Source organism: Vanessa atalanta, chromosome 2, assembly GCF_905147765.1.
Source record: "Vanessa atalanta chromosome 2, ilVanAtal1.2, whole genome shotgun sequence".
In the NCBI taxonomy this organism is placed as follows: Eukaryota; Metazoa; Arthropoda; class Insecta; order Lepidoptera; family Nymphalidae; genus Vanessa; species Vanessa atalanta.
This window is the reverse complement of record NC_061872.1, coordinates 11,284,773-11,309,564: the sequence shown is the minus strand read 5'-3', so window position 1 is coordinate 11,309,564 and position 24,792 is coordinate 11,284,773. Positions and strand designations below refer to the sequence as shown.

General features: G+C 33.0%; 1 protein-coding gene across 1 annotated transcript in view; it reads right to left on the bottom strand.

Annotated features, from left to right (window-relative positions):
• Positions 1-587: 587 nt before the first annotated feature.
• The window catches only part of LOC125073842 (voltage-dependent calcium channel type A subunit alpha-1), a 47,237-nt gene continuing 23,032 nt past the window's right edge, over positions 588-24,792 (bottom strand). Inside the window, 25 exon segments of the mRNA XM_047684942.1 lie at positions 588-5,163; positions 5,165-5,315; positions 5,420-5,529; positions 5,746-5,939; positions 6,654-6,734; positions 7,996-8,150; positions 9,636-9,754; positions 10,782-10,794; positions 10,993-11,162; positions 13,083-13,294; positions 13,384-13,586; positions 13,654-13,781; positions 13,856-14,009; positions 14,130-14,221; positions 14,393-14,575; positions 15,595-15,636; positions 15,787-15,870; positions 17,550-17,660; positions 19,033-19,197; positions 19,274-19,475; positions 19,826-19,969; positions 23,134-23,400; positions 23,491-23,670; positions 23,897-24,019; positions 24,113-24,216. Of these exon segments, the coding sequence (XP_047540898.1) occupies positions 4,696-5,163; positions 5,165-5,315; positions 5,420-5,529; positions 5,746-5,939; positions 6,654-6,734; positions 7,996-8,150; positions 9,636-9,754; positions 10,782-10,794; positions 10,993-11,162; positions 13,083-13,294; positions 13,384-13,586; positions 13,654-13,781; positions 13,856-14,009; positions 14,130-14,221; positions 14,393-14,575; positions 15,595-15,636; positions 15,787-15,870; positions 17,550-17,660; positions 19,033-19,197; positions 19,274-19,475; positions 19,826-19,969; positions 23,134-23,400; positions 23,491-23,670; positions 23,897-24,019; positions 24,113-24,216 (3,855 nt within the window). The 3' untranslated portion in view covers positions 588-4,695.

Here is a 24,792-nt window from a genome sequence, read left to right as displayed (position 1 = left end):
CGTTTCAATTTGATTTTTTTGATCAATTACAAATTGTTGAAAATACAAGCTTTTTTATTTCCTCGTTCGACTGTCTATACATAAAATACTGAAATCTGCTTCATCAAACGTTCTTTTTATTATAAGCTTAACTGCCACACTCAGAGACATTTAAAGATTAGTTAAAGGCGTTTCCCAGGATTTTACATGATAAATCTATACTACGGAGCGCTTTAAGTGCCATAACCCATAATTTTCTATGTAGTTCTTTGGCACCGCGTCTTGTCGCGTATTAAATGCGGGCATTAAAATCGCGCGCGGATCTGTAGCGTAGATGGGTTATAGGTTATAGCTCTAAGTCTTATATCTTATTAATGTGCCAGAATTTTTCATTTGTATAATCAACATTGTCTTATCATATTACATGTTTAATTATCTTTTTTTGAAGGATACGTAGTTTACCGAAGGATTGTGGTTAGGTTTGATCTCATTCGATTTAATCAGTTGATGTTACTCGAGTTGTTATCTTGATTGGTTTGTCGAGAATAACAACTTCGTTTAAATAAATAAAATATCACAAGATGTCGAGGAAATGTCTTTTTTTTTGCATTTATTCATATTGTACAATCTTATAATATGATTCATTCTGCAAAATTTTACAGGCGAGCAAGAATTCATATATAAAACAGTAGCTCTCGTCTTGTACATAACCATTTTACCAGTAGGTATAGTGAAAACATGCGTATAGTATTTAGTTTTAGGATAATAAATTACTTATTTACTAATTTAATTTTGGTTCTTTATTAATACAATATCAATAGTATTTACTATCTTGCAAAGTTATTGGATCGTACCAAAAAAACATATCTATGGTGATCTCTCGTTGCCGATGAACTTTCTATGCTAAATATACAGTAATAATTATCAATTTAATATAAAACTTGTCGTTCGGTAAAGCGCTTATACAGATACAAGGCAGGCATAACGTGACATCGACATCACGAACTCACTTCGCGTCGAACTTACTAAAGGATCCTCCAAGCCAGCGGTTTCAGCAAAGGCTCGCTTTATATTAATTAGATCACTTAAAATATTACTGGAACCCACGGCGGTATTTATTGCTAGTTCCTATATAAACTAGCAGCGAACGAATGCTCTTACCTATTTGACAAGTTCAAGATATAATTATCACATGATTACTTTCGACACAGTATTGTTAGCAATCGCTTGCATTTGTCTTATCACGATATTGCAAGTGGGAACTGATAACGATTTTATTCAGCAAATGTTTATTTGCATCTTATACTAATGACATTATTTTTGGTTCTTTTAGCTTTAAAGGAATAAATACAATTAAATTCGCTTAATTAGTATAATACGTATTTGTCACAGTTACCTAGCTCATCTAGCTGTCTCGAAAACGAAAAGAGTTAAGACATTCATTGGTAACAATTTATTACGAGTAAATCGATTTAACAAATTCATTGAGTGATATTCTTATAATGCATTAAGAGAAAGTGTTAATATCAATGTTTCGTTTGCGAGTAACATGAATTGTAATAGGAAACAAATTGCAGACGTGTTTATGAATACAAGTATTGAAAAACGAACGAACTATTCGGATACGGTGACGTGTTATCGAACGATAAAAAACGTATAAGAATATTGAGTAGCCCTTATCTGTAGTAGTTAAGGTAACTATTACGTAAAACTTTTTTTATTATTTTAAGGCAGTGAAACTCCCAACTTAAATTCAAGGATAGTTGGGGACGAGATTACCTAGCTAACATTAATATTAACTAGTACATACCACTAGACATTTTCACATACGACCTCTACATAACGGCCGCATTATATATTACAATATTTACACGTCTTAAACACGCATGCGCGACGTAGTTACGAGGGTATCACAAACACTAAAGCAGGACGCACTCTGCAACTCTAATACCACTCAGTCATTGAAAGTCCATCGGCTTATTGTATAATATCGCTCCAATTACAAATGACGGAACAAAATTCATACATCTATACAATAACAATATAAATATATTTATGAATCAATCACTTTAAATGAGAAAACTACATAGAAGAAATCTACCACTCTGAAACCATGGATTACCAGTTATACATTATGAAACATGCATTCCTTCGCGAACAATTGATAAATAAAACGAATTACGAATAAGGTCTTAACAACTCTATTTTAATAATAATTATCATTTAATCAAATTTGCAATTTCATAATCAGTTTGATGATAAAACAAATGACTTGAATATAAACCAAATTATCGGCATTTCATGTTTTTGTTTGGTGACTATAAAGAAATTGCAACTCGATATGGTTTATAAAATATCTATTCTATTCGAAAACAAACCTTAAATTACACAATTATAACAATATAATTAATTTGAATGAATTAACAGAAATACAGAAGGAATTATAATTCGTACTATAAAATATAACACAGTTAAAAAAAACGAACGATAGAACTTACAAATTGTTCGACATTGAAGTGAACAATAACAATCAAAATATTCATTTAAAATAATAATTTATATTTATTTTTATATATAAATGATAAACGAGCTGCAAGTAAATAAATCCATATTGTGCACAACAATCATCTCTTGTATAATACATTTAACTACATACCAATATCATAATTAAGAGTATTAAATAAATACGAAACGGTACTATTCGTTATGAAACTAGTCACAAACAACGCACAAAACATCGCTGAATACACGATTAGCAAATTGTTCATAAAAAAAATTCATTATTTTTACAAAATTTGTACCTACAATCACCGCTAGTCAAAATGAATCATGCAATCATCATTCATAAATAATTAAGTCACAAGACATGCACAACGTTAATGAACAGTTAGATTTTAATGAACAACATTATTTTGGATAGTTATAACAAACGTTTGCAGATTTAAATTCTTTTCCAACACAGCGTATCTGTTAAATAAATAACTTCCCTATGCAATCACACAGTTCTAATAATAAACACCATTCATATTTGTTATCACAGAAAATTATCTATTTACAATTTTTCCGTACTTAGGTTTTGTACGTAGCCTATACGTTCCTCGCAACAATGTTATAGATGAATAACAATTTACTCTCGAACACTAATTATAGCCTTAAATAAAAATTACATTCAACATAAAAATATTATCAGAAATAACTCGATTAAGAATTAAAACCTGTCGATGTATTTATAATATTTGGTATGAATTATTTAAGTAAATATTGACAGCACTTAATTTTTGAAAGAAACGTTTAATTCATTCATAAATGATGAAATGTATAATTCAATTTTTATTGAAATGTTTTATTGTTTTTTCATTTAATTTTGTTTTAAGGCTAAAATTATGTTCGAGATATAAAATCGTGTCTTCGTGAATTTGACGATGGGTCGAATGTACCAGGTGTAAAGTTACACAATGATTTACGTTTTACTAAACGCATCAGAATTGGTTTACCACTTCAGCCTCGCTGTTTAATGGAATATATTATGCTTTTGCTGTATTAGATTTGATAAGTTGTAAACCAATTCGGAAATTAGTCACCGGTGGCTTCGATTTTGTGCCTGGTCATCATTATCTTACAACATTTTTATTTAAATCGTAGATATAGGTTATTAAAATTGAAAATGCCCTTTAATATTAAATGTAAAGCGTTTCGAGCTAATTAATCAAAATTATGTGACATTATTTTATAATGGAAACCTCAAGTACAAATTTAATTTAATCACAGTGAACACTATGGGATTAGGTTTTATTCTTTTTTTTAATAATAATAATTAATAAGCTACAATTTTAAATCGATTCTGAAGATAATCTTGATGTTAAGGTATATTTAATGCTGTTATTCTATTAAAATTTTCAAAATTTAAACAGTTTTAATACACTTGGTCTATGGATGATTAATTGTTATCTAAACAATATTAAGTACTTTCCTTAACCAGGCGACAAAATCTATATAAACAATATCATTAATCCAGTCAAGAGACTTCATAGAGAATCTTGTCACATTTGGTCCGGCTCGTTCAGTGCCGTGGCGTCACGAACATTCGATTACACTAACGAGATATTGCAGGCACATTACAGCTACGGAACACCGTTGCGACTAAACATTTTATTTACATAAAGTTTTACGACAACGATGTAATATCCAAATGTAACAAAACACTAAGCCGTCAATTGACTGGCCTACACACGATTTAACAATTTTAAGTATAATGCAGGATATTTCAAAGTTTACGTACAATTCATATTTATTTAGTTAATTGTATTTAAATTTAAATAACATAGATATAAAGCACTTGGGGGAAGGACAGCAAATTCAATAAAAAATGTTCAATTATTTATTTAGTATATATTAACTAAGTAAAAATTATTCGCTATGTAAATATTTTATACATCCCTAGTATTAATTTGTTTCGACGATGAAATGCTAGATTCTTCCAGCGTCTAACTTGAACATGAAACGAGCACAAGGCGGAACGGCGGCAGCGCGGGTAGCGGCCACTCTCCGGGGTATACCCGTCACTGGCTCAGTGTACCGGCAACGACCGGCGTAGTGTAGCGGCGAACCGCACTTCCGGTGTCTCAGCCCCGTGTCGTTTCAGCAGGCGATATATATTATGAGATTTTATGAAGTGCAAATTTAATATAGAAAGTTTACTTTTACGATACAGACTAATTATTTCATTTTATGTAAAAATCCTAGCGCAAACGAGTTGCCTGGCACTGTTTCATATTCGAATACCTTAACCGTAATATAAATCAAAGAGTAAAATTTTAGCGAATTAAAAATTAAATTTTCCAAAACTTTGTAAATACTAGAATTCGGACACTCGGAAGCCGCGGAAGGCCGATCGCGGCGGCACATCCTTGTTCGCGAGCGGCGAAAGTCGTCCTTGACTAGACACACGCGAGCGCGAGCGGCGCGCGCTACGGGAGTCCGTTCGAGCGCGGTGACGTTTGCGGCGACGCGTGCGACGGCGGCCGCGTCAGAAAGTATACGCGTGCGCGGCGGTGGCGGAGGGGTCTGTCGGCGCGCGCACATCCCGCTGGGAGCGCGCGCGGCGGCGCCGCTAGCACCAGTCGTCCTCGTCGGAGTCGGAGTGGCGCGCGCGCGGCTTGTACCCGTTGGGGAGACGCGGCGCGGCGGCGGGCGACGGCAGCGCGCGTGCTCCCCCACCGCCGCGCCCCAACGCCAGCGCTGCCTCGTAGCTGAGCGGCGCCTCGTACGACCGCCCGCCGCGATCCGATTCGTAGCCCCATCCGCGCCTGCCGAACTCATGCCCTCTTTCATTGAGACTTTTAGGAAGACACGAATGATAAACGTCATTACTATTTTATTGAGTTTTTTTACGTGGAATAATATACTAAGTATATCAAATATAGTTTAAATCGAGACTCACCTTTCTCTAGATCTATAGTCTCTGTGTATCAGTCTTTCAACTTCTCGACCGTACTCGTACTCGTCATGAAGAGGCTCTAACGGTTCTCGAGTTGTGTGCCTCAAAGATAACTGTGGAAATGTGAAAATAATAGTATAGATAAATTATAGTTCTTTATCTCTAAAATGCTTTCTATAATAGCAATATGTTGAAAAAAACGCAGAATATTCTGCATGATAGTTTAAAATGAAAAACATTTGTTAATAAATTAACACATATCAACTCTCTTTTACGAAAGATTAAACATAGGTCATGTTAAATCCGACGTGAAGTACATATTTACTTACGTGCGAGGGACTGTGGCTGATTCTGTTGAATGGTGGTTGTTGCTTTACATGTAAGGTGGACGGCTTAGTAGGCGTCGGGGGGAGCTGCCGGCCGCGACCGCGCCTGCCTCCCTCTCGCTCCCACGACCGCTCGCGCCACTCCCGCCATTCGCGGTCTCGTTCGCGCTCACGGTCACCACCTATTGACGCCCAAACTGCTTTTTGAATAATTTGAGCGTTCATATTTCTGGCTAACCAACCGCATTACGACCGCCAGCCAGAGCAAAGCATGTTAAGAATATGATGAACAGGCGTAATATAATTAGATGAACGAAGTAAAGAAAGGTAAAATAAGACTAGAGAAAATTATATAGCCAGAATAACGAACAGATGTGCAAACAATTTTCTTATGGATATCGCCGCGGTTTTTGCAAGCTTCCCCCACATGTATTACATGCGCATAGCTTCATACGACATCGATTAAATTAAGTTTTTAAACAAATCGAATCTTGAATGAGCAAAGGGCCTCTAGATTTATGAATTAAAGTTGAATAAAAATATCAAAATTTGGACCCTTTGCTTTACAATTCATAGGTGCTTAAAAATTTATGATAAAGGGATTTTAATTTCGGGATCGGATTAAAAATACATTTTTGTAATAATAAACGCTGTGAAGGACTTATATTTAGTAATTTTTCTGGGTATGTGGATGTGCCTACCTTGCAAAGTTTGTATGACTGAATTGTGATAGGCCATGACAAAAGTTACACTAGTAAGAGCCACGCCTGAAAATAACAGTTGTGTTCGAAAAAGCAGTGTTATCCTTACTTTCAGTAGTGTCTCTAACATTGACATCGATTGCATAAAGCAAACTGGTATATCGTAAGGTGTGGTGTTGTGGTCCAGTGTGTGTGGCGAGTGGATCTCACCGTAGGTGTGGTGTGGCGGGCTGGGCGATCGCGAGGGCTGGCTCAGGCTGGTCGTGGGGTACGGCGCCCTCCACTCCTTCCCTGCTGTCAGGAATACCTTCATGTACCTTCCACCACGCTTTACCCTATGCCCGTCGGATTACCGACCTAATTTCTCACAAAGGTGACTCTAAAAGTTTGTATTGAAGTTATGGAGGGAGTGGATGTTGGATAACACAGGATTGGATTGTTACTCCAATTGGAGTAGTTGTGTGTCCGAATGTTATAAAGTTTGAGGGACACAAAATAAGTACAGTGTAATGTACAAAAATTTAGTCTAGTTTGAATGTACACAAAATAAGGTTTAGACAAATTAAAAATATATGTATATATAGTCAAGCATTTGCATGCTGCATGATTCAATCGAGGTTAATTTGGTTCATGCGCTCCAGGCGTTATATTAAATCTCAATCGAAGCATTGTGCAACCAAAGTTGACACTTATTAATTTTAACATGCAGCAGGCAATACAATTTTGATAAGTTACGAATTGTATATTATTACAAACGTTTACATAATGGCCAAATTAGGTTTTTATTTTTCGGTATTATTATTTTAGAGCTAAGATCTCATTCATCCGTATTAATTAATAAACTTATTTATTAAGTATCAAACAATATGATTAAGGTATTTATTTGTAATAGCGTACGAATGAGATTAAACTTCGAGCTAAAATTAAACTACAAAATCTTTTTTTACAAAACTGGCTTTGTGGAATACTTCATACGACTATGATAAACAATTTTTATCTAAATTACGAACTTATTATTATGTTATTATGTAGCACAATGGCTTGCTCACTGAAAATCTTATGACTACATCTACGGAACATGAACTTCTACAACTACATTAAAGCTAAGGTTCCCATCTTCTCAGAAAACTTTCAGAGTACCTTCATGAGAAGAAAAATGTTTGCAAAACTGTTTTAGTTCCATAATCTAAATCTAAATGGAAGGTAATTGTATGCTTAAGGTTACAATATGCGTGAAAACTATATGGAAAAAAATGGGTATAATATTGGAAGGCGAAAAAGTAGCTTATCAAAGGCTGTTCAGTGATGTTCAGAAGAATGATTTTTACCAATGTTTTTAAATTGCAATAGCTTTAAGCCGAAAGTAAATATGCTGATATAAAATGAAAAGAAAATAAATAAAACATACGACTAACAAAAACATAGAATGAATTTTATGGCAAATGTAATATTAAAGTATATCAGCAGATTTACCTAAATGTGTTATTGCAATCGAACCTTACGCTATAAACATTAGCATTTTAGCTTACTTAATAAAACGAACATAACCTACCATGGGGGTGGTAGTGGTGAGGCGCTCTATGCGTTCGACCATGTCTTTGATGTTCATGCTTAACTATTTCGACAACATTGTTAACTGTGTCGGAGAAGCCAATTTCGTGGTGGTAGCCTCCGTAGTGACCTCTTCGTCTTGGACTTGGACTTCGTCTGGAAGATTTTGAAATTTAATTAGTTTAACCAAACTATAATTATCATTGTACCTTTGTTTATGTCCTCATTTCAATATACACCAACTACGTATGTGCCAATTCCCCAATCCAAATATGACGAACAAATATGATAATTCGTTGTTGACGTTATATTTTTTTTAAATACCTTATCAGGAAAGGTTAAAGGTGATCAAAAAAACACTAAACGAAAAATAAAGAAAATTAAAAGTATCGTATTTGAAGATGTTTGCTTAATTTTTAATTCGAATATTTTAAAATCATAAAATCTCGCCTCTAACATAAATAAAAACATCAGTCAATATTTTCGCATCGTGTGTTAATTTATATTAATGCATGCAAATATTATTTTTATTGGTATGTTAGTTTGGTTAATATTTTATATAGGCATTATAGGAGTGGATGCACGTTTAGATTATTATCTGAACATACCGCTTATCACTACGATATCTTCTAGATCAATTTCTTCTTCGATGACACTATAAAATAAAATAAAAAGTAAACAAAAAAAAACATAACTTTACCAAAAAACAGTTGACGATAAATTCAAATATATACCAACATTCTTCAAAATAAATATGGACTAATGTCAATTATTTTCGGCAAAGTAATAATGGTAAAATGGGCTAGTGGTTATAAGACCTTAACTTCCCAGGTACGGTAAATTAATTTTTGGTCGGGTTTTCTGTCGATAAATTCTCAGTAGTAGTATGAAAATTGAGTGTTTACATTCTCGTAGAGTCATTGTACCTACGTCTGAATAAATCTAGGACTAAAAGGTGGTTTGGGATTTGCAGTTTTATCGGATTATGCGTATGAAGAAATAGAGAGTGCACTAAGCACACGCGTTTGCATCATAATATGCAGCCGAAATCGATCAGGACGACATCATGTTATACTATATTCGTATGAAGTATGTTACTGTAATATGCTATATATTACAGTAACATTTTGCCTAAACCAACTACAGGAGTAAAGACACAACCTTGATGTTTAATTGAATCATTGGTCGAGATCTGGATTAGTTAATCTTTGATATTTATTTTGAATGTCGGCGAAGTTGTTACCAGAACTTTAAAGGTAAAATAAAGTGGTTAAAAGTAGTTAAGTCGTATTTTCTCTTACTATAAATGATACAATAATCAAGAGCTGGTTGAGCTCGATGCGGATAAAATTCTGATGAAATCTGGCAAAATTATCATTGATGACCGGAGCGGTGAAAATGATTAACAGTACTTACCCTCATTAAATTACATAAAAGTTTGAAGCATTGTTTGTTAATAAGAATTTGCTGTTTACAGTTTGCAATTAACATCAAACCTTTTTACCGTTAAACCGTTATATTTTAAAAGATGTTTCAAAGAGAGCTTGGTAGATGTAAAAGTTGCGTGTAAGATACTATTTCATAGGCTATTGTCATACATATTCATGTGTATATAATAATACTAATAGGTAGGTTTCTCACCTTAAACTAGATGACCTTCCATGGTGCCCGTTTTGATAAGTGTGAGGTGGTTGTAACCTCGCTTCATCTAAAGATTCCATGGAAGCATGGTGTGATCCCACATCTTGCAACTCCAGGACCTAAATCATGCAGAATATTTAAAATTCATTCCTTTGACTCCTTTCAAAATATTTTCGCGTTTTTCAAAACTTATGCATTTACTGTCCCATATTTACAAAATGGTCTAAGTAAACAACACCGATGCACATCTAGTGTGCCTAAATACAGTTTGCAGTGCATGCAATTATGCTTGTGCAATACAGATCTATTAAAACACATTAAATACTTACCAGAATTATCAGAATTAGATATACTAGTAATAAAACTATTTATTAATATCATGCGATATTGTGTTTAGATATCCATGCGTTTATGACATAGATTTAGAGTTGTTATGTTTATTAGTTTTAAGTATGGAAATGACAGTATTGTTAATGTGTTCGTGTTTCGTTCATGAAAGTGCTGTGTCTAATATCATTTTATTATATATATCATAATCCCTAGTAGATAAAAAATACACATATATCATTCACTATATTGTACCTAATCAATATCATTCGTTATACAAACATCAATATTCTACAAATAAAACTGCGTTATTACATTGAAAAAAATTACCTAAACATCAACAACCTGTGAACGTTAAACCAAAAGTAGTTATCAGTACAACATAATCTATAGAAGGAGACGTGTAATGGGCCTAAGCCCCTAAGTATATTTACCATACTTTAGACCTACAGAAACAAGGATTATTATTTAATAAAGCTAAACGATGAAACGTGGAACATAATTGATTACAGTATCTTCATTAGGACAACACATCGAAACAGCGAGACTAACAATGTTACAACACCAACTATCTAGGGCAAAGAAATATTTAATAAGTTAGTAAGTAAGATACACCCATTTGTCAACAATACGACAATCGAACACTTTAACCCAGAACATTACAGAATTCTTTATATTTATGTTAAGAAAGTTATTGCCAATATTATAATTCATAATTAATTTTGCCAAATAAATACTCGTGTTCATTTAAAACTAGCATTGCGCTGTTTGTATGAAGGCAATAATGATTGGGTCAATATGTTCACCAACAGTAATCACCTTTTTATTGTTCCTGAAACAAAAGAAAACAAATGTAAGAAAAGTGAAAAATCTTTAAAGTTTTGTGAATTCTATAAAAAATAATGTTTTTGTTTTCGATTAAATTTTATACTTTGCTATATTAATTCATAAGAGATGTGAATAATGTTGATCTTGTTGTTTAATACTCTACAGTAATACTTAGTTTAAAGGATTATTTAAATCAACTTACTTGAAAGATTTTCTTGAAGAGCGTTTAGCCAGATTAGCTAAACTGTGTGGATCTTCAGGATGGCCATCAGCTGGTATTCCGGGTACCTCGTGACTTAATGAGCCGGTCCGCGAGCCTTGACCCAGCCCGGCTGCCGCCGCATCCAGCAGGCAGTTAAACAAGGACGCCTTCTGCACCACGCACCCCATATCACCCTACTCTTCCCAAGCTCTTGCGCAATCTCATGTTACCGTATTTTGTCTTTACCATTATAAACCTCAACCATTTTATTTACATAATTCACTAAAGTCTACATGAGTATGCGCAAACTTCCCATACATTACATATCCATGCTGGAGTTCGTTTATTGGTGTTCGTAATTCTGTTTGTGTTCTGTCGAGTGTGAAGTTCCATGTGTCATGGTTATGAAGTCGAACATGGAATGTAATTTTAGTGTCAGCGAAGATGAATTTCTGAAGAAGAAACCTAAACATAGTCTTTTTGTAAATACAGTGTTTAAAATTGACCTCGATGAATGTTCTGTCAGTAAAATAGACGTCGAAGAAAGTTTGTGTTTTTACGAGGAGCTGTAAATGACAAAAGCATATTTGTATATAGAAGTGCGTTTTAATTAAGTGTGCAAGAATTCGAAGCCAGAGGCATGTTGCCAATCAGCATCGCCAATCCTTGGTAGGTCGCATTGATATCATAAATTAGATATAGATTTTTTTTTACTTTCATTTAGGCAAGCGTAAATTTCGTTTTTAAATGTTGCAGTTAATATAATTATTTTGTCATTGTTTGTGGCAAATAATAGCGTAGCATGGAAGCATTAAATTTGTATCACAATAAAATCATCACATCAGGCTTCTAATATGTTACAGTAGGTAATTGAGCCAAAATGTTATTCAAACAAAAGTGAAATAGTCATGGAAGAAAGTAAAAACTGATTTTATAGATTTGACATAAAGAGTCAAAAGTATCATGCACAGTTCCAAGAAATATAAATATAAAAAGTACATATTAACCGTAGGAAAATAAAAATACAATAAATATAAAAATAGCGAACGATAATTTAAAAACAGACGGCACTAGTGGGGAAAACGATAATTAATCTACGGAAAGACACACTTCTAGTTCTACGATTCCTAAAAAAATCTCAACACAAACATATTCGCCTACATTCTATTTACGAATTTTGCAACTATAGGACAGGTCACAAATAATTTATTGTGGTTTACTAAGGCCTAACATTTGGACAAATATGTGCTTTTTTTTTAGTTAATCACAATTTTGTCCACGCTACCAAAATGATGTGCGTTATAATCTAAAGCTAAATCATTTTAAAATGCTAAATTTCTAATTCTTTCAATCGCTCTATGAAATGTTTTTACGGACCATCGTGTTAATTCGGTCGCTATTTTTTTGCGTTTATGATTATGTATTTTTTATTTTTTTTCAAACACGATGCGGAAAAATTTATGTAAAAACAAATGCATAAATAAATGATCTAAAATAGTGCAAGAAAAAGGTAGTCAAAGTTTCGTTCCTTAAAACATTAAATACTACCGGCTGATTGGCCGTAGGGCTATTCTCGCTGAATGCCTGAAAAGTAAACCACCAATGTAGTCGACTCATCAAGAGTCGATTTCAACTAATGTGACGTTGTATTGTTGTAGTTCTTTACTTCAAAAGTTGATATCGTTCCAAAGAGTTCGTCACCAAATAGTTGTTAAGGTAGTATTTAAGCTGATTTCATCTCAATATACACAACAATACATCCACGAGACGAAAACACAACAATCTATAATTAGCTAACTATAAAGTGTATTTTATAAATCTAAACATAGGGAGTTTAAGGGTCCATCAACAAACACTACGTTTAAATCGTGTAGTTAATAAACCTAACGACGAAACTTTTACAATTGGCTCAAAGTTACTAAAACTGTGCAGAAACATACATTTCACTTTAGCCACACACTTATACTTTGGCTTCAGTTGAACTACGCCTAAATAATTTAAACTCTGTTTAGACATCTGATTAAGAAATCACGTGGAAGGAAAATTAGACGATGAGAGTGCATAGTTTCTAATTATTTAAGATGACTTACCGGAACGCCCTCTGGTTTGTTCTTGCCAAACCTAGTCGATCTCCAGCTCTCTAGGATAAGAAGTCCTGTATAGATTTTTCCAACCGTTAACTTTCCTATATTTAGAACATCTTTTCGAGGCACCAGCAAATCTAGCATTTTCTTAGCTTGAAGTGGCCAAATGTGGGTTATCGTTTCCCTAAGTTCTTCATCGGCTTGGTCCATTTCTTCAGCTAAAAACAATAATAGGTTATACACAGATATATTTTATCCTACCATCGTTTTTTATTGTGTACTAAAAGTTATTTTCCTTTATTTTTACCAGATCTCATTTTTATGCTGAGGTTTTCTCGGATTAAGGCAAAAAGTGTAGTTGTGAAATTCACTTTCCCTTCATCATCTAGTGGCATATTCATTCTAATTAATTTTTTGTACGCTAGTCTGTTCGGGCACTTGTTGCCAAAACCTAAAGGCGGATCCATATTTTTTAACATATCGTACATTTCCGTGTAATGAATTTTCCCTCTGAAATAAAATGTGAATTACTTTCTGTTCTTCTATAAATTACATTCATGATGCACTTTATACTTACGTTGCATTTGGATCATACTCAGCCCAAATTCTGACAAATTCGTCTAAGTGATGGGCTCCGAGAATGGACGAGTCTCTCGTTAAATAGTCAAAATTATCCATGATAACAGCAACGAATAAATTTAACATCTGTATGAGAAGAAAAGTTTGGAAAGAAGTTTTTATATTTCATAATAAAATATTTACTTTTATAAAATACTTACGAGAAAAGAGCAGAAAAATATGAAAGACACAAAATATGCATATGCTAAGGTGCTACCACAGAATTCGTTTGGGGGTTTATCGGCTTCCCTGTCGCATTTGGCCGGCTTTAGACATGCTAACATAATGTTTGGCCACGACTCCCCTGTAGCACACCTAAATGTAAAAATAAATTATTATAATTTCAGTATAGTTAGATATATAATATTAAATTTAAGTCTTGCGAGATGTGAAAGAAAAGACGCCGATGTATTTTTTAAATAAATTTTCGCTTACCTAAATAATAACATTAACGCTTGAATAAAGCTTCGAAAATTATTGTGTCTATTCATATCAGATTCTGCTGCTAATTCTATATTGCCAAACACCTGTTAGAGAAATTTACATTTAATTAACATTTTTGGAAAATATTACACACAAGTACAGTATAGTAGCACAAATAGTAAGGTCCTCATTTTCCAAAAAAGATGGAAATATATTGTCTCTTAGATTTTACTAGTGTTAATTTATATAACGAATTAATAGGTTATGTATCAGACCTGCATCCCGATAATGGCGTAGATAAAGAATAGCATCGCGATGAGAAGGCACACATAGGGTAAGGCTTTAAAACTCTGCACGAACGTCCACAGAAGTATTCGAATAGTATAACCCTGTCGAAGCAGCTTGATCAGTCGCGCGGCTCGAAACAGGCGAAGGAAACCTACGTTGAATGTGTTCTCCTGGAAATTTAGGAATATATGTTATATTCCATGCATATCGAAACGATTTAGAAATATTTTCTTTTACAGTCTATCTCAAAACGATAATATTTTATGAAGAAAATATATATAATCGAGGGTTAAAAAGTGTTTTGGTAGCCAATGATTTATTTAAGCAGAAATAATATAAAACATAATAATATAAACTGAACTTAAAACTTTGCTTAATACGAAAAAAACCACTACCTACTATTCGAGAATTTACATCGTATTTACTACATATACTGTAAATATTTAAACCTATCTGTTACAAAATGAAAGCAAGGATTAGGTTAGGTAAAAAACTTCATTATTTTTGGTCGCAAGTATATACTTTGTCATAGTTATCTTATAAAGCATAAAATTTTAAATAATTAAACGAAATCACTATGTCCTTGATTGATTTAATTTTTTTAACTAAAGAAAAGGATAATAAATAAAAGTACACGATATAGCAAAATTAGTATAAATAGAGTTAGCGTTACCAAAAAGACATAGTAAATTGCATCAGTTGAAAGTAACAAAAGTAAAGCTGGTGAAGCAAATGAACTAAATAGGCCCTAAAGACGACCAGGACCATGTTATGAACTTTCTAGCGTACTGGAATATCTAGCGACAGTGTTTGTCATGATAATATAAACATTAGGGTAAGTAATCGACGACGACACAATTAGTAAGAAATCTATAATAAAACTAATATACAAAGATGATCTATCATTTGAGTTAGATAACACAACTAATTTTAAATTCTAGCAAATTAAATACGGTCTATACTCTTAAAACAAGAAACATCAATTCCACAAAATTTCAAATCTAAGATTTAAAAACACACCTAGCACACGATTCCTATTTTAAAAGCTATAAAACTTCTATAGACGAAAATGTCAGTAATCTTCTAGCACTACTAAATATCAATTAGATTCTTAAACAAATTCTAAACCACCAAGAATTGTTTACAAAAACTTCTAAGTTTCCTAGCAATCAAAGTGATAATTCTTTACCTGCTGACAGGATATGTCAGCACAGTTTTCAGCAAGGTCGTTCTGTAATCATATACCTTGGCATTTATTAAGATATAACAAATACAGTTGCACAATTTTTTGAAGAAGTTTTAATATTTGTTAATACAAATTGCTAAAACGTCATACTTTTAGTCACATTTAGAAGAACATAACAACATAAATTATACTCACGCCAAATTCCATTATAAGTGCGTCAATAATACTTCCAATGACCGTTATGAAATCGAACGTATTCCAAGGATCTTTGAAAAAATTCTGCAAATATAAGATAATGATTATTTTCTACCCTTTAAATGATAAAATACTAGTCATTGGTAGTTGAATATAATAATAATATATATAAATCCAAAATTAAGTTTCTTATGGACAAGTATTAAAGTAGAAATAAATTATCGTACTACTTATATACAAATGTACGCTTTCCATACCTAGACGGTTTGCAAAAGGAAAAAAATAAGGATAGGAATCAGGATATCTCTCTTTTTCATTTATTTATATCTAAAATAGTTCTACATTTTTTTGCCTATAAGTCTAAAATTAATAATTAAGTGATATAAAAAATCTATTAAAAATTATTGTCAATAAATAAGCGGCATGTCATAAATTTTCTATAAAAAATTTACTAGCTTTAAATATATTCAAGTCAATATTGAATATTAAAAATATCTAAAATTAGGGATGTTTTGTTCAATGATGCGTACCTTTAAGTAATGATTAATGAAGTTTCTCAGACGAGCTAAAAACTTACTCAATGACATCGAACATTACTCCAAATATTTTGGAATCCTAAGAACGTTTTAAGCATATCCATAGAGAATCTTCAGTATCATAATAATATATAAATTTGAAAACGGATGAAAACCAATTTTAATGAAACTGGTCGTTGATCCGCAGACGTTATAATTATTAACTAATTATAGTAATTTTAATTCAATAAGGGAGTAATTCTTACCGTACATCCGAAGGCAATTAACTTCAAAACTGTCTCGAGTAGAAAGAAGAACGTAAATACTATGTTCATGACTGTTAACACGTCCATGAGTAGTGGTGGAGCCTCGTGAAACTAACACAAAACCAAGACCAATATTTTGAGAGGTAAGATCATCAATTCTTAGATTAACGAAAACTTACATAACAATTTTAAATTTTCTAACAAACCTATATATAATATAAGTCGAAATTGAGCTAAAGCACTTTGCTTTTTTACAAAAAAAAAAAAACATTACTTAGTCACTAACCGCTATATTAAAAAAATAAAAATAAACAATAACAATTGTATTGTTTATTAAGGAACGTACGTGTTACTGTGTCTGTTTTGGCTTCTTCACTTAGAACCAATATTTCAGTGTGTTAAATTGTATTGTTCAAGTTATTTTGTGAATAGTGCACGTGCTTCATGCAGAGGCCACTGTACATGCGACAAGCAGTCACAGACAACATTTATTGTTAGTACATTTTAAATATTTAATTACAAGTGAAAGTTATACTAGAAACGAATAATACTAACCCATTTGATCCAGGTGAAGATAAGGCGGCAAAGAAGCTAAAGAAACCCTCAACTTACCTGAACATTATTACATCGGCTTGTAAGACACGGCAAGCATTGTTTGGAACGATTATTTTGAGTTTTTTGTTAGTTGTGTTTGTACACGTATGTGCCGCATGCAACAGAATATAGAGGCCATGCTTTACAAATAAATGCAAATGAAATTTTAAACTGGCACAGAACATTAATATCAGAGAGAAACCAGTAGGGAATACATGGAAAGGGTTAATATTTACTTGGCTAGAAATAATCCCATAAAGTCATGAAAATATACAAAACAGTATGTTATTAGCAGAAAGAGTACATTTGTTACATTTTTCTTTATCCTATCCTCTATTCGTCAAACTTTAATAAGTGTCAGTTTTAACTGTGTTTGTTGTGTACTTACTTTGACACCGTAAGCGATGATTTTCAACACCGTTTCCACAGAAAACATTCCAGTAAACCCCATATTCGAATACTTGAGGATATCCGCGTAGAGGTCATTTTGATTATAGTACTGCCATTATGTGATGACGTGTCAGATAAACCCATGGCAATGAAAATATTTATTTGTTATTTGATGCGTACTACTGATTTCGAGATAAGATATTATAGTAAGAACAGTGATGTACGGAATGCATTTGTTATAATGTTGTTAATAGTTTTATAATATAGATAGATTACATTTCAAAATAAACAATAATACTTAAATGTTAAGAACTAGGGAAGAAAATAATCAAATGTTAAACGAAAAATGTGATTTGGTTATATAATTCTACTTTCTACCTTAAAAATTAATATGTTTATAAAATAAGGCAAAATAATCAAGATGTGACTAATATTTAAATAGTGAAAGGAAGGAAATTAAAAAAAGTACTGAGGGTTTAATATGTGGAATCGGTGATAACGATGTTTTTATATTTGATTAAACTTTTACAATATTATGTCGTACACCCGTGATTCTTGATATAAAAAGTTACATGTACGTAAAGCAGCTTGAAGCCACCAATACTTTTGCTCGGCGGAAGGCCTTTCTACCAATCATGCAAATCTTTCACACATAAGACAAGAATAGGACGTTAGTAGAATCATGCAACACGAACAACATGGACGGCTTCATGCCTGACCTGATCTCAGAGATGTGTGCATTCACAAGCACGGACATTAAATAAACGTGTTAGTTTTGTGCCGAACATGTGCAGGACAGGTAGGCGTATCGTGCAAAAACACTTATACATAAATATTAATGAGTAGCAAGCAGGGGAAAGGAATACACAACATAAAACACAAATAAACAACAAAAATTTTGTTGACGTTACACTTGATGGAATAGGCTCAGGTTAATAAACGGCGCATTCCATTGCTGTGTACACTGACGCCGATATAATTATATAAAATTTTGTGTAGTGTTTGTGTGAGTAATGTGTAAGCGTTACTTGGCAGTACTAATTAAAGCCAATTATAAACACGTACATATGTAAAATAAATTTTGCGGTATATATTTAGAGTAAATATCGTCTCCTAAGTTATACCCATACATAAGAAGTTTTGTTAGTTATAAAATTGTGTTAACTCTAACAGTAGCGCAGGTTTGGAAGACATAGAAGACACATATATTTAGGACAACATTAACTTCAATTGGATTCGGTGCATGCCGTCGTGAAGATCGGACGTTGGGCGACTAGTCTAATTCTTTATAATATGTGCCGTGTGGTTTTCTCAACTGTATTTTTTTTCTACTTGATAATAGTGATCGACTTCTACTTTGCACATTTACGGTGCTTTTCTGTTATGTTAATTCGTTTGATATTATCATTATCAAGTGTTTAAATTTATGTTTGTTCGCATTATTGCATTGTAATACGTTGAATAAAAGTTTTGATACATACCTTCATCATGAGCAATAACGTATTTAGCACAATGAGTGCCATGATGAAGTACTCAAAAGGCGTAGAGACTACTATTCTCCACACTTTGTACTTAAGACTTCCCCTTTTACTTGGCATATACCTCTCTAGAGGACGTGCTTCTATCGTGAAGTCTATACATGATTTCTAGAAGATAAAAAAGGTATTATATCATTGATTTCGCATGAAATCAGCATAACCTCTTTGGTCTATGTTATTTTACCTGATTCTTATCAATTTCACCGTCTTGTAACTCAGCTTCACCCTGCTCTTGAAATGTTATAATAATCAAAGCTACGAATATATTAACAAAGAAGAAAGGAAATACCACGAAGTAAACTATATAAAATATGGACATTTCTATTCGAAAATTTTGTATCGGTCCCCGGTCCTCGTAGGTGGCAGCCATTGAATTTTGTAATACTCTGTAAAGAAGAAAAAATATCACTATTAATTTGTAAAAATTTCTATTCACATTTGAAACTTTATTATATAAGTCGCCGAAATATTAAATTAACGTTAGCCGAGTTTACAGAAAAAAGAAGGTGGAATAACTTGCTTTCAAAAGAAAGGAACAATTGCAATTTTCTAACTCTGTTTTTGTGAAAAATATAATAATTCATTTACGTTTAACAGATTCCGCCAATCAATGGAGTATAGAAAAAAAAATGATCAAAAGGTCAATAAGTTACTAGTAAAGGCATTGCAAATTCTTTATGCGTTCCCAACTTTGTTACATTGTGCATGTGATTATTAATAAAACTAAATGTCTTACTGAGGCCAGCCCTCTCCCGTCTGCACCGCAAAAAGTGTGAGCATAGCGGAGGCGACATTGTCGTAGTGGAAGGATTGAGTCGTCCACTGACGCTTGCTCACTCTCGGCAGGAGGCTGTTTGGTTCGTAAAAGAAATATGATCCTCTGTGGAAAACAAAAACAATATAATATAACGAAAACTAAAATATATGAAGAGCTTTAGTTTGGGGATACAGCTTTTGATTGAGTTTTTTTAATATTATATAATATCCTATATATTTTCTTCATTATACTTTTTCATGGTGCTGGTATAAAACAGTACCTTGTTCTACAAGATTTTTTTTTTTAAATATTCAAATATAAAGCGATGGCTGTTATACTTGTTACAAATAAACTGCAAATACAATACGAAATCAAATTTACCTATCCATATTTTTTTTAAATAGTCACAACCCAAATTTGGTAGGCTAAACCTACCTACTATCTAATTCTTTTTAGTAAATAAATTTGCAATTATAATATTACCAACTTAAATAACATTTTCTTTTATAACTAAATAACTATTACTACGCTATTATTGGAACCCCACGCTGGGTAAAGGCCTCCTCTAGCTTACTCCATAATTTTCTATTTTTTGTTTTTACTCTCTAATTTTTCCTGTTTCTAGTATTATTTCATGGGTCCACCTTGTCATTAGCTTGGTTTTATCTTGGTTCATTATGAGTTCATTATGAGTCCAACTTTTTCGCTTTCTTCTCTCAGTGTGCTTATCATTACGTCTAGTTTGTCACTTGTTTCGGCGAAAAAGACAACGTCGTCAGCGAATCTTAAGTGCTTTGGCCTCCTCCCATTTACTCTAATTCCGTTTGCTGACCAGCACAAATTCTCGAAGATAAGCTGCAATACATCTATAAAAAGTTTGGGTGAAAGAGGATCTCCTTGACTTACTCCGTGACAGATTGGTATATTTGTTCCTCTTTTTTCCAGTTTTACTCTGCTGGTGCTTCCTTTGTAGATGTTCTTTAATAACTTTATGCATTTTTCTTGAATTTTGCAGTGATCCAGGGCTTCCCATATATATGCCCTTGGCGATCCCGTGGCCTCACCACTCGGCGGCATGGTGGAAACCCGAGGATGGTTTTAGTGGGTAGGACAGGGCATTAGCACTAGCGTGCCCTGGCACGGGGCATTAGTTCCCGGTTGAGTCCCACATACCCGTCCCGGTCCCCCGACCGGGCGGCATGCGTAAATGCATTTCCTCCTCGTTAAACAAAAAAAAAAAAAGGGCTTCCCATATAGACTATTTTTTTCATTATGAGATATCGTATCAATAGCTTTAACGTAATCGATGAAAGCTATATATAATGGTTTGTTGAACTCTTTGTGTTTTTCTATAACTTGTTGAATAACGTGTATGTGGTTAAGCGTTAACGTGTTGTGGAAAAGCCCGAACGGAAGCCAGGTTGTTCTAACGGTTGATGTTCATCAATTTATGTTCTCTAAGGCATATTGCACTAGCTTTTCACTTCGAATTCAATAGACAAATTTTCCCATGACTAAGCTGTCATTTATATTTGCTAGTCCTACCCAAGCGTTAAAATCTCCAATCAGAAGGACGTGTGCTCCAACCAGGTTAAAAACAATTTCCAAGGTTTTGTAACATGAGGTAATTGCTTCTTCTGATTAATTTTCTGTGGGAGCGTACGCTTGTATTATTGATAAACTTTCATGATCGTATTCCATTTGTAGTATTACTATCAGTATTATTATCAAAGTCTGAAAGGCCTGTGAAATTTATTATGTTTCTCTTATGTTTTTTTCCTTCCTCATGTTCTTCAATATTGCATCCCATTTTCCGGACTTCTTCTATACCGAGTATGTTTATTTCTATATTTTGTAGTGGATACATTAATTCTATGTATCTTATCTCTGACCCTAATGATCTAACGTTAAATGTGCCAATTTTTAGAGTTTCATTTTGGGTTTTTATGCTAGCTTAAGGGTTATGGTCTCTTTCCCCCACGGGGAACAGCCGGATTAGGTGAGTTTTTGTTTGGTTTATTGGTTGTGAGTTTGTGGACTTATCGTTGTCGTTTTTTCCGGTTGCTGGCAGGTTTTCATTGCTAATTATTAATCTTTTCTTTGGGTGAGTTGCTTCTAGGACGAGTCATAAGCTCGAAAGCGTTCTTTGCAGCAATTTTTTTTGGACCTGCTGAGGCGGCTAGTTGCTTCTGATTAGATGAGAAGGATGATTCTCTTTTCCTGTTCTCATTATTTTGGGCATCCAATGGTTTCTTGACTATAAGTTTATCTCCTCGCAGGTAGGCAATATTGCCTTTGTTCCTTTCTTCTTCGAGTTTTGGCAATAGAGACTTACTTATTTATTTTTGTTTTTAAGGATTTTGTTTCGTCTCCATTTGCAGGTGAAGGAAATAAGTATAGGTCGAAGTCCGTTACTTGTTTTTTGTTCGATACATGAGCTTTATCGATTTCATATTCCTGGATATCCAGTGACAGGTGAGTGTTGATTATTTCTTTCATAATTTTTACTATATTTGATTCTTTTGCGGTGCCCTCTTTTATTCCAAAAAATAATAAATTGTTCTTTTTCTTCTGTAACTCTAATCCTTTAATTTTTTCTTTTAGTTCCGAAACTTCTGCTTGAACATGCTGGTTTTGTTCCTCTAGCATTTTGAACTTTGTCCCCATTTGCTATGTAATATTTCGAGTAACCGCCTCCGTAATTGATATTGTTTGCTTATTCATTTGTTCTTAAATTTTTTCCAGTAAATATTGCATCTGGTTTTCCATATCTTATCTGTTATAATTTGATATTACAAAATATAGGAAAAATGTTTAATGGTAGAATTTAACTTCTTTATATGGCAACACTCTATCTTCACTTTTATTATCACTATTTTTAATAGTTTCAATTATAACCATTAATTCAATATTTTCACTTCATTTTACACTTCGTTTACACGTGTGGTTTAAATGTTTGTTTCTATATTTTAAGGAAGGTCACATAGAGATTTGATTACCAGTTTTTGATTTTTTTAAGTCTTCGTCACGTCGTATGTATGTTTGGACAACGTTATAACGAATGAATTTCATATAAAATTAACACGACAAAAATTACTAATACGCAATGATATCATTTTAAAAAGTTATTTTATGTGGAGCGTTTACTATTGACTCTGCCTGCAGCGCCCTCACGTTTTGCAATTATTTAAATCTAACTTTTTCGTTTCCAGTCGATGCTAATATATATTTTTATCACACATAAAAAAATATTAATTTAAGCAAATTCTCAATAAAATGATACTTACTGGCAGTCTTCAAAAGTATTCTTACTGATATCGTTGCAGTAAAAAAATTTACCATTAAAAAGTTGCACTGCGATTACAGCGAATATGAATTGAAACAATATGTACACTATGAGAATGTTTATGACATTTTTCAAAGAGTTCACAACACAGTCAAACACTGCTTTTAATTTTGGGACACGCTTAATAGTTTTTAAAGGTCTGAGCACTCTTAACACTCGTAACGACTTAATTGTGGACAAATTTTGTCCCGCCCCTTTCTTCACACCTCTGAAAAAGAACAGACATTAATTAGATTAAACTAAGAAATAAAAATGCTTAACGATGAATTAAAAGTAGATTAGGCAAAAATCATAATACCCGATCTCAAAACCGAAGCTGACGAGGGCGCAGATGACGACCGCGGCGTCCATAATGTTCCAGAGATCGCGCAAATACGCGCCCGGGTGAAACAAGATGCCGAGATCGACTATCTTTAGCAACATCTCCACAGTGAAGACTCCAGTGAACGCGTAGTCGAAGTAATTTAATACTTTATTTCTGATAAAGAAAATATTTTATTTTATTACAATTCTCGTCCCATCGAAGAAAGTGTGTGTATATAAACAGACCCTTTTGTTATCCCAAACTTTTTTGTATAATTCTTAAATTTAAGGGTTATTGACTTAGTAAAATATTTTTAAAAATTACATTATTGTTTTATAAAAATAAAAAATATATATTTTAAATTAATAAACTTTCGTATCTATATAACAAAACACGTTACCTATTACTTTCTTCGACTACGGGGTCTTCAGCTGCCAAAGCCACAGAACTCATGCAAATTACTACCATAATAAAAAAATCAAAATATCTTAAATTTACAATCCAGTGTGCGCCGCGTCTAATGCTGTAACAAAAAGGTAAGTTATAAATAGTTGTAAAATATATATACCATTACCATTGTAAGATTTTTTTTATTATAATATTTTCTTCAACTTACGGATTAGTAGGTGACAAAATAAACATGGACGAATATGGCAGCATTGGTTTTGGTCCATCTGGTATCTCTTCTTCATCTTTTTTGGCCTCTTCCTTCTTTTTATTCTAAAACATTACAACTGCATTAAAACTTGGCAAATGATTGGATAAATTTTCCAAAATATTTATATCTTAAACATTTAAATATATTACTGTTGTTACTAGTTATAACATTTCAATACAAGACATCTTAATTCAATAACACGAAGAAAGTACACAAATTTTGATTGCATATCAAACATGCATTGCTATAAAATTGAAGTATTATGTAATACAAACAGTCGTGTAATCCAATTAATAAAAAAAGCAAAAGTATAAAATCATTAAAATTTAGCTTGTTCGGTGTTAAACCGAGAACTCAAAACATTGACGAGACAATTACTTCCTAGAAATTAAATTCTGGCATCTATAGAGAAAACGTTCGAATTCAAATAAACATTCGACCTTTCGACATTCGGCTCACAGAAGCAACATTGATCCATCGACGACTAAACTTATAATATTGCTGAACTATCACCAGGTTGATGAACTAGCTTTATGATACTTGGCTACTAAAATGATTTTTACTACCTTTGATTGGTAGAAAAATAATATCAATATGAAAATATGAGTTTTCAACTGGTCAACAATATTGTAAGCTAC